The following is an 11,054-nucleotide window of genomic DNA, read 5'->3' on the forward strand; positions in this document are numbered from 1 at the left end:
TCAAGATGAGTAGTCAAGATATTGTACCAATCTTACCATAAAGTTTTCTATGGAACACCCTGGCGTTTTTTTTTTCTCAGGGTAGCAGTGCTATAGGGTTTGGTAAATTAATCTCTAATATTAAAAGAGTTATTGTCAAGAAGATGTGAACTAAAACTGTAATGTTTTAATATTGGAAATGTTTAAGGAATCCTTAGTGTAACCTTAGAGGTTAGAGAAATATAGGTTCATGTGTATAGAGGAGTATAAACCGCTGGGCGCAGGTAAAGATCGATCGGAGTGGTCTTGGTGCTGTTGAGTACGTTGGACCCTTTTGTGTAGAACAAAAGTGATTCCGGTATTTCACGATTACGGGGGTGGCAATAGAGAGGAAAATGTTGAACATTTTGGATATTTTTTAAGACTATGTTTAAGTGCACTATAAGTGAACTTACCACGAAAACTAAGTTTTCCAACGTTCCTAGAGTTCATTTTTCTATTTATTTATTTTTGTAAATAATTCCTAAAAAGGCGCATATTATTTAAAAACTGCAACTTATATTACAAATCTTGATCCTGCTAACTTTTGAAAAATTATATTAGCAATAATTTATTTAGGTGAAATCTAATATATACATAATATTTTTTTGTATATTCATAATAAAATTGATTAACATAGAATTTATATTAGTCCAATTCGTTGTCTTACAGTATTAGAACGCGTCAATAGAGGCGCTGGTTTAACACAACTTGGCGAGAAGTAAAGAGTTTGATCTGCAAAACCTACTAATCTGTGATCTATTTCTTAATAACTATTGTTCAGTTGGCTATTCTGTTAAAAGATTTGTGTTCTATTGTTTTATTTATTTATTGATGAAATCAGGAATCAGGAAATATGAGGTTATGGAATTATTATGTCTATGCTACATGAAATTTTAATTTTATATTTAACTTGCAACTTAACCGTAATCAAGGAAATAGACTAACTAATACCTAACCTAAAACTTAAGACATACAAATATTTGTATAATAAAATGGCCGCAGTTTTAAAAAAACGAGCCCTAGCTGAATATAGTCAGACTATTCAGGTAGGTAACATAATAGAGCACCTTTGTTTTCCTTTTTAATATTTTTTTGTTATTACGCTTAGGAGGCCCATACTCAAGTGCCATTGAAAAAGCTACGTTTAGTGAAAAAGCCAACCCTCAGTCCAGGAAGTTCTGCTTTGACTCTATTAAATCTTTTGGAGGATTCTGTGAATAGTAGTGAAGCTCTCCAAATTTTACTTCGTATTTCAGACAATTTTGATGTAGAGGCAGGAGACATAGCAGATTTTGTTAAGAAGTTGAGTGAACATTTTAGAAATGAATCTGAATCTGCCGTAAGAGTAAAGATTTTATCTTTATTGTCTGATTTGGGGCATGAACCTAATGCTGATGTTGCGCTAATTATTGACGAAACAATTTCCCTTCTAAAAAGTGACAAGTCACATAAAGTTATTGCACAAGGAATGAACACTATTCTTAAACTCGGTAAATTGATTCCAGACAATGTATCGCCATTTCACCAAAAGTTAGTTGAAGTAGGGAAATTATATTTGAAAGACGTCAGCCATGCTGTAAAATGCAAGTGTTTGGAAATTATTGGTGGTCACTTCCCACTTTGTACTGAAGATGACACTGAAAAATTGTTGCATTTAGTAAGCTCTTATTTTAACAATGATGATGCCAGAGTAAGAAGCCAGGCATTTTCGACTGTTATAACTTTACATGAAAGAGGGTTTAAAATCAATCCAAAAATTTATATTGATGTTTGTGAGGCATTAAAAGATGATTATGAGATTGTTAGACATGTCGTTCTTAAGTTAATTTGGCTATTAGGAAATACTTATCCAGAAAAGTAAGTACTTAATTGATTATTTCCCATGTTATTATTATTTTTATATTTACATTTTACTTTTGTTTATGCATAATTCAAATTATTTTATATTTAACTTGTCAAAGACAAGTAGAATTGCCATTTGTAGATTTCGGGTGATAGTTTATCTTACATTTTTTATATTACTTAAATTTCCTATAATACTTGTTATTTGTATTGTTTGCTTTATTATTTGCATATTTGCGTTTAGTGAAATATTGTTACCTGGAAGTGAACATGAGATTCGGTTGATAGATGACGCTTTTGGAAAAATATGCAATGGTGTAACAGATCTTTCAATGCAAGTCAGAACACTTGCTTCAAAATTACTAGGCGGTATGAAGTTAGTCAGTCCAAAATTCCTTAATCAGACTTTAGACAAGAAGTTAATGTCCAATATGAGAAGAAAAGTAAGTACAATTAGTACAAATTTAATATACATAGACATATAGAAAATAACAAACACATTTATTAATATTTCGCAATTATTTTTAAGAGGACGGCTCATGAGCTTGCCTGGGAAAATGTTACTAGTGGGGAGTGGGCTAGTGGTAAAAAGTGGGCTGATGATGCACCAAGGGAGCTTTTAGATGCAGAGAGTATAAGTTTAATGAGCAGTGGAGCTTGTGGCGCTTTTGTACATGGGCTGGAAGATGAATTTTTAGGCAAGTGTTTTTCTTAGAGTATTTTTTCTAGACACAGTTGCAAACTATTTTAAAGCATTATGTATTCCTGTTAAATTTATGACTTCACGTATGAAGCTGGATGATTCTGTTTTAAGACTTTCTTATAGTCCGTTTCGATGTAGTAGGCTCTAAGGTTTAAAATATATTAATTCCGATTTTAATTTTCTGTATGTTCTATTAACTTACTCATCGACATTATTTTCTGGGTTCTAAGAACTAAAAACTTAATTTAAACATAAAAAGACACATTATAAAACACATTATTTTGTGCTGTTTTTCCCTCTCTGACTATATTATCATTAAAACATGAGTAGAATTCAAAAACGCAATTAAAAATGTGACATGCCATTTAAATGAAAAAAATTGGTGTTAACTTCTGGTATAACAATATTAATTTTTATTACTTAAAAAGTAGCAGAAAATCTCTGAAATGTTCTAAGTGGTCACTGTGACACATACTGATTATACTACTATTCCAAAGGACCCCGCAACTATCCTTATGAAAACCGGTCCTGGTCGAATGGTACGAAACTTTGCCAAATGATAGTCTTCAATGTGTCGATCAAAAAAGTCCATGGGACCTACCTAGGTCTGAAAAACTACTGTTCTGAAGCTAGAGCCTTCTGAAGTTATCGAATCCATTTATATTTTATATGCGTAAAAACATAAGATGTCGCTCAAGCAGTACGTGTCACTATCGCTGTTCTTCAGTAGGTGCTTCACCGATTTTTTGAAGACTGAAGGATGATACAGGTATTTTTACCGCGGATTCACATTCAGCACACAAAAATACATCAAGAACCAACCAGCTTGGTCACTTTATAAAGAAATATTAGCTTTTACTTGCCCATAAATCATTGGATTTGATGGTCATCGAGCACATGGATTTGATAACTTCAGAACAGTAGTTTTTCAGATCTAGGTCCCATGGACTTTTTTGGTCAACACTATCATTCGGCAAAGTTTCGTACCATTCGACCGGGACCGGTTTTCCATAATGATAGTTGTGGGGTTCTTTAAAATTTGCTTTTGTGGTAGAGAATTTCTCTATTTAATTATCTCTTTAAGCAGAGATTATATGTGCGATGTTTTGGAACAGGAGTCGCAAAGCTAGATATATAATTCTACTCTTCATCATTATTGTTTGTAGAAGTTAGATCCGCCGCCGTAGAATCCTTGTGCCAGTTGTCAATAAGTAATCCACAGTTCGCAAATATGGCGCTGGACTTTTTAGTAGACATGTTCAATGATGAAATTGAGGATGTCAGGTTAAAGGCAATTGATAGTTTGAGGATGATATCAGAACACATAATTTTAAGAGACGATCAGCTAGAAACGATATTAGGTGGGTTCTATTAATTTTTTTATTTGGAAAATTGTCTGACAATGATCCTTAGGGGCCTTGGAGGACTTCTCCCAAGATGTAAGAGAAGGACTGCACGGAATGTTAGCTTCGTGCAAAATGTCCACCACTGCCGGACTAAAAATGTGTGTGGAGAAGTTACTGGATAATTTAAAGAGATATCCTCAAGATAAAAGATCCACCTTTAAATGCCTACAAAAAATTGGATCGCAACATCCGGAGCTGGTGTTGCCTTTGGTCCCGCAATTTTTGAATATACATCCATTTTTTGACACTGCTGAGCCTGATGTAGAAAATCCTCAATGTATCCTTTTTTTGTGTTATTGTTATTAATTAGTTGTTAATTTCGAAGCAAACATTTCCTTATCCAATGTATAGATATCTGTCTATTGATCTTAATTCTAAACGCTGCACAACACTCCTTAACTATACTGCCACTTCTGGAGCCTCACACTCTCAGGCATTATCTTTATTTGCGAGATACCATGACGCAGTACGTTCCAATTCTCAACCTGCCGGATTCCAATTGCAATGTTGTCTCGAGGCCCATGTCAGTTCCAGAAAGTTTAGAATTTTTGAACAGTGTGATACGAAACCTTGATATGGCTGAAAATACAATAAGGTAAGTAAACATGCTTGCAAAAATATTAGAGATGGACACTTTTCGGAAAAGTGTTATGAACATGTCGATGAAATGTCCGGACATGTCGGGAAAAGTACTTTTGTCATGTTTTCACAGGTCAATACTTGAGGGTACACAAAGCAAAATATTACTTTTATTCTAATGAATATGTGTCGATATATTTTATTTATTACCTACCTTTAGACTTTTTTATAACTGATTTCTAATTTTCCCCGGACAGCCCATACATTTATTTAAATATTTTTCCATCCTACTGGAATTCTTAAAAATTGTTTTTGAGTGGAAGTTACATTTATAATGATTTTTACTCAATTCAGAAAAATATAACCAATCTATTGATTTTGGCATCATACTTCATTTATAAACTCTGTGTATTAAATATTAAATTATGAATCAACTGATTACTATTTACTAGGTAATCGTTAACTTTGCCAAAAATAATAAAATATGAACATAGAAGAGGTTATATTTTTAAAATGTCAGTTTCAGTTAAACAATTACCAACAAAATTACAAGAAAATGGCTAAATATCTTTAATTTTACATGTACCAACTTCAAAAATTTTTTGCGGGAATCATGAATGCAACAAATAATTCCACGCATGCGCATACAACTTTCCAATCTTGAAAAGTGACCTCAGGACATGTCTACTTTTGACGACATGTCCCATAGACATTTCCAGCTGACATGTCTGCGGCACATCTCTAAAAAATATGAAATCTTTCAGGGTACCTTAAATATTTCTAAAGAAAAGGCAATTTAGATTTGTTTTTGCTAATAAGGTGCCTGAAGTAAAATATACCACCCTGCCCAAAATAGGGATGTCTGTCATGGGGTTATTGAAATCTATTAAAAAAATAGCATCACACGTATTACAGAAAATGATGCCGTTAGGAAACCATTGAAATGAGTGAAGAGCTGTAGCATATATCACTTTTAAATATGGGAAATTTCAGAATAGATAGATTTGTGAGTGGTAATAACTTTTTGATTTATACACTAATGACAATTTTGCCTTAATTTTCGTTTTTTTAAATTGCCATAATCTTATTAAAAAATATCTTGTGATTCTTTAAAGTGTTTAATATTTTTTAGAGATAGTAAATTTAAACTAATCGCTTCATCTACAAAATTATATTTAGCTTTGGTATTGCATTATAAAACTGTACGATATGTACATTTGATGTTACTGACAAAAAAATTTTACATCGTGACTCAGTGGGGGAAATTTAATATTGTTTGCAATAATCATTTGATGGTTTTTTAAATCAAAAAATTGTTGACTTTGCCCACATTTTCAGGGGAAGTTAGGCCATCCACAGTCATCAATGTCGTCAAATCTAAAAAAGCTTGCCTTAAAAAAACAGTCTTGTCTTAAAATATATACTTTGAACACTTTTAATTCTACGTTCGTTGCTGTCATTAGTGGTTTAATTTTGTTTTGGAAACATTACAATTATTAGTTTTTTTTTTCATCAAGTATGATTCTTTAAAGTTAATCCTTTTAAAACCAAATAAAGTTTAAAGTATTTTAACTATTTCTGTTTGATGTTTAATAAATTGTAGGGTACTTAATTTGTAAAATTTTTTTTTTTTTGGTTTACTGCTTAAATATTTTGAAAAATATGTATTTTAAAAGTCAGTGCTGTATTAAAAAAAGAAATTGATGGTACAGCTGTGATAAGTAACAAAATTTGCAGCTGCTTATTGCCTTTTAATAAGTAAAATTTTAGAAAATGCTAATGAAAAAGTATCCAACTTGGTCTGATATTAACATCAGAAGAAATAAAATAGAATATAAAGTAGAAAATTTTAGTTGTTTAGTTTTTAGTTAGTATGCCATTTTTATTGTGTAGCTTATTTCTAATTTAAGCTACCCTATATCTTTCGATATCCCTATGTTGGCTTATCCTTTTTTTTTAATGGTATGGTAGTATCTGATGCTAGAAATTTTATATATTTTCAGAGTACATACAACTTTACTCCAAACAGCAAAAGAACATCTTAATCGCCTGAGCGAAATGGACTCTACGGTTGCTGGAACCGCACAATTCACTTCGTTGTATATAGGAGCTCAGCTTCACATATCTCAAATATTAGAAAAAGGTTTCTGGGCGAATCCGGGAACTCTAGCAACACAACAGGCCAATAATTTAAAAACCAGTATTCAAAACCTGTTACAGCATTGCCTGAAGTTACAGTTTTTCTTTGTGGGGCTCAGTCCTGTGGAACAGTGTGCGGTTAAACAATTTAGACTCCGAGCTTTGGCCCTGAATTTGGTGTACATAGTAAAAGGTATGTTTATTTTATTTCCTTTCACAATAGTTCCTTAAATTATTAAGGGGTCCCTCAAGCAAAGCCGAGTTGACCATTCATGTTTGTGCACCCTCTTTCCAAATAATAATTTTATACATGAATTTGTGGACATTTTTAGACTCGACCTTAAAATTCGACCCTGAAAATGACAATATGTCTTACAAAAATCTAAAACAAATTAAACTATTGCAAGGGACTTGTCATTAATTTGGATTACTTTAAATAACTTTATTTCATGCAGTCCTGTAAATAAGTGTAAATTTGTAAAATCTCGAATTATGTACAAGTGTTTGCGAAACTGTAGGTTGCAAGTACAAATAAAAATTTGGAACATTAAAAGGGTGTAGATTTTTCCTGGATTAAAAAAAGATTTGAGATTTGGGAAAAACTAAGAAAAAATGTACCAAACATATCGACATCGACATCAGATCACTATTAATGCTCTTTATTATGCTCTTTTATATTTCGGGAATGGACGATCATGGTGAAGCCATCTGACAATTGAAGTTCAATTATTTGTTGATATACTTACTCAGAACAACAGTAAAATACATATTTGAATTTTCAGTATATTTTTATGATATGTAAAAAATATAATTTTAACTTGTAGATACATAGTTAAAAGAAAAACAGTCCAAATAAGTTTTTTTAAATATAGGGTGATTCAGTTATACTGTCATTAATTTTAAGGGAAGCTAGAGAAAAATGAGTAGAATACGAATATGCGATTAATAAAAAAATTTAAAAATGTGTATTTGCGCTGAAAAGAAATGTATTTTCAAATCATTATTTAAATTCCTTTTCAGACTGCTCCTGACCGCTGAGTGAATTTTGACCTACCGTATTCGGTCACTAACTTGGCTTTTATTGTGTTTTTAATAGCGAATGACAAAAATTTTTTTACCTTGACACAAGATATTTTTTACATTTTAAATATTCACAAGTATTTGACGACATGGTTAGTAAAGTATGTAATGCAGTATTAGCTGAAATGGATGCTAAAATGGAGGTTATTTCATCAAAGATGTCCAAACTTGATAAGCTGGATTATTTGAGTAAGCAAGTTGCTGACATTAACATTTCCCTCAAAACCTTTGCTGATTCGATTCAAAGTAATAAAAGTGATATAGTCGACATAAACAAAACTTGTGATATGCTTCATCAGCAATACAAGAAAAATTCAATTCGATTTCATGGACTTCAAGAGGTAGAGGGAGAAGGCGTTCCTGATCTGATCTCAGATTTTATTAATAATACGATGAAGATTCCTTGCTCTGTTCAGGACATAAATTTTGCCTATCGTTTAGGTAAATCTACCCGCGACCCTGGTAAACCAAGAGCTATATTGGTGAACTTCCTACATAATTGGAAACGTACTGAAGTGTTCAATTCAAAGAAGTACTTAAAAACGCTTAATTGTAAGGTTGCTTTGTTTGAAGATTTGCCGAAGTCCCGTTATGAACTACTTAAAGCTGCTAAGGTAAAATATGGCAATGGTCAAGCATGGTCTTCAGGTGGTAAAATTTTTGCTATATGTAATGGTAGAAAGATTTTGGTTAGCGACGATGATGTTTAATTTATTGTCATGGTAAATATATAATCTCTTTTCTGTATATTTACTTTTTATTTTAATCACGTAGATAAGGTTTTTTTTNATACTAGGCATCTGGAAAATATGTAGGACAACGTAATACTACAAATTCTTTGACTTAAAATCAGTCAGCTTATCTCAATGGGGTAAATGTTACTGTAAAGCGGTATAAACTAGAGGATGCAAGTGGATTTAGAAATATGTAACGTATGTCAGTTATTTATTTTTAACAACCTATTTCTCTTACACATTCTTCCATGTGTCATTTTTCTTGTCATCTAAAAAAGGCGAAAGTACTATTTGTAGCCACCTTCTAACTTCGACATCAGTTTGGCCATTTTGAGTAAAACAAGTAAATTAAGTGATTTTTAACTTTTCCATAAATTTTATAGTAAATATGTCCCGTTTATAAAAAAGGTACTAAGAACGACATAACTAACTACCGGTCCATAGCTGTTATAAGTAACTTCTCAAAAAACCTAGAAACAATTTTACACAATCGACTTTATCTTCATAATGAAAAATCATTATCTCCGTACCAACATGGATTTATGAGTGGTCGTGCTACTACCCCAAATTTAGTTGAGAAAACCCAATTTCTTGCTGAAGTTTTGGATGTAGGAAGTCAGGTTGATGTTGTGTATACCGATTTTTCCAAAGCTTTCGATTGGCTTGATCATAATTTATGAACATTGAAATTTGAGTCATAATATCGTATATCCACTGCTCTATTATCTTTGTTTAAATATTATTTTAGTAATAGGTACCAATTTGTGCAGTATCGAGGCTTTCAATAATGTAAATTCTATCAATCTTCAGGAGTTCCGCAAGGGTCAATCAGGGACCACTGTTATTTATTATTTTCATTAATGACAACTGAATGCCTCGATATTTACTCTATGCGGACGACATTAATTTGTTCTCGGAAGATAAATCCTCTACTGATTGTACTAGATTACAAGATAATCTTGACAGATTACACAATTGGTATTCATGTAATAACCTACATCTGAATGTAAGCAAATATATAGTTATGTCTTACAGTCGACGCAAAACTAATCTAGATTTTGATTATAAAACTGGTGAATCTTTTAAATAGAGTTACGCAATTTACTGACCTTGGTGTTACATTTGATACCAGTTTATCGTTTGACGAACACATTAGTTTAGTAACCAAATCTGCTTATAAGAATTTGGGCTTTATTTTGCGTAATTCTAAGGACTTTCAGAACGTAAAGGTTCTAAATAATAATATATTGTATGCAGCATTTGTGCGTTGCAAACTTGAATATGCATCGGTTATTTGGAGTCCCATTTATAATATCTATAATATTCAATTAGAGAAAGTACAACGGAGATTTTTAAAGACTATTCATTGAGCAGAAAAGTACTAGCATGCTGGTGTGAACATTTTTAGGCGTGCTCCTTTAAAAAGTGAATTAGAGTGGTATAAACTTGTCAATATTTGCAGTTTTGGTGATTTTGTAGTTTGTTGTACTTTCACACATATGGTGACAGGTTGCATATAGTTAATTACACAANACTATAAAAATGAACAACTTCAAATTAATTTATTTTTACAAGGATTTGGAAGTATTTAAGAACAACTAACATGTGTTTCGTAAAATAGATACACTTGTGATGTGCTTAAAACTTACAAAAAACGATATAAAGGAATATTCCTTTAATAAAGTAAAAATTTAACATTAGCCGTATTATTCCTAATGCGCATGCTCGGGGAGAATAGCCTCATACGCAGGTGAGAAAAATAGAAAAGTACTAGCATGCTGGTGTGAACATTTTTAGGCGTGCTCCTTTAAAAAGTGAATTAGAGTGGTATAAACTTGTCAATATTTGCAGTTTTGGTGATTTTGTAGTTTGTTGTACTTTCACACATATGGTGACAGGTTGCATATAGTTAATTACACAANGCCTCGAGTTGATTTTTTGATATTTTATTGATAACAGGTTTCCGAACAATATTCCGCAGAGAAACTTCTAATAGTATTTTTTTCCCGAATTTTTTATTTTTTTTTTTCAGAGAAGAAAAAGGGTTATTTTGAAAAAACTGTTTTTTAAGAGATTACACACTGCACAAAAATTAATTAGAAATTTGTCTCAAAAAACGGTATGAATCGGGGTCGAAATCTGTTTTGGTTCATCAACTTTAATTTTAATTTAATTAAAAGTTAATGAACAGAAATATAGTTGGATTTTGTTTTCTTCAATGTCCGGAAGGTTTTTCAAAAAAAAAAAAATTCGAAATTCTTTTTTTTAATAATCAATTTTTGTGGTAAAAATGTGAGAAAATCTCAAAAAAACATTTTTTTTCCATTTTAATCATGATTATGAAGTATTTAAGTTTAAAAATCGTGAATCGTTTTTTAATTTTTTTCAAAAGTTTGACTGTTTGAAATAAACAAACGGTTCGCAATTTAAAGTCCGATATTTCGATGAAAAATGGTTGTATCGAAATTTAAAGAAAAGGAATTTGAAGCTGAATAAACAAGCTATCTGGTCCATGTAATGGCGTGGACTCGCGCTATTTCTTAGAATTGC

The 11,054-nt window shown here is 31.6% G+C and overlaps 1 protein-coding gene across 1 annotated transcript; it reads left to right on the plus strand.

Annotated features, from left to right (window-relative positions):
* The first annotated feature begins 837 nt into the window (after positions 1-837).
* LOC108913122 (integrator complex subunit 4) lies at positions 838-7,721 on the plus strand. Its single transcript, XM_018718601.1, has 9 exons — positions 838-1,067; positions 1,130-1,878; positions 2,108-2,306; positions 2,393-2,561; positions 3,733-3,927; positions 3,980-4,249; positions 4,324-4,567; positions 6,555-6,883; positions 7,711-7,721. Exons 1-9 carry the CDS (start codon positions 1,014-1,016, stop codon positions 7,719-7,721), a joined length of 2,220 nt encoding a protein of 739 aa, XP_018574117.1. The 5' UTR covers positions 838-1,013.
* Positions 7,722-11,054: the final 3,333 nt, after the last annotated feature.

This window comes from Anoplophora glabripennis, unplaced genomic scaffold (assembly GCF_000390285.2).
Source record: "Anoplophora glabripennis isolate ALB-LARVAE unplaced genomic scaffold, Agla_2.0 scaffold716, whole genome shotgun sequence".
Taxonomy (NCBI): Eukaryota; Metazoa; Arthropoda; class Insecta; order Coleoptera; family Cerambycidae; genus Anoplophora; species Anoplophora glabripennis.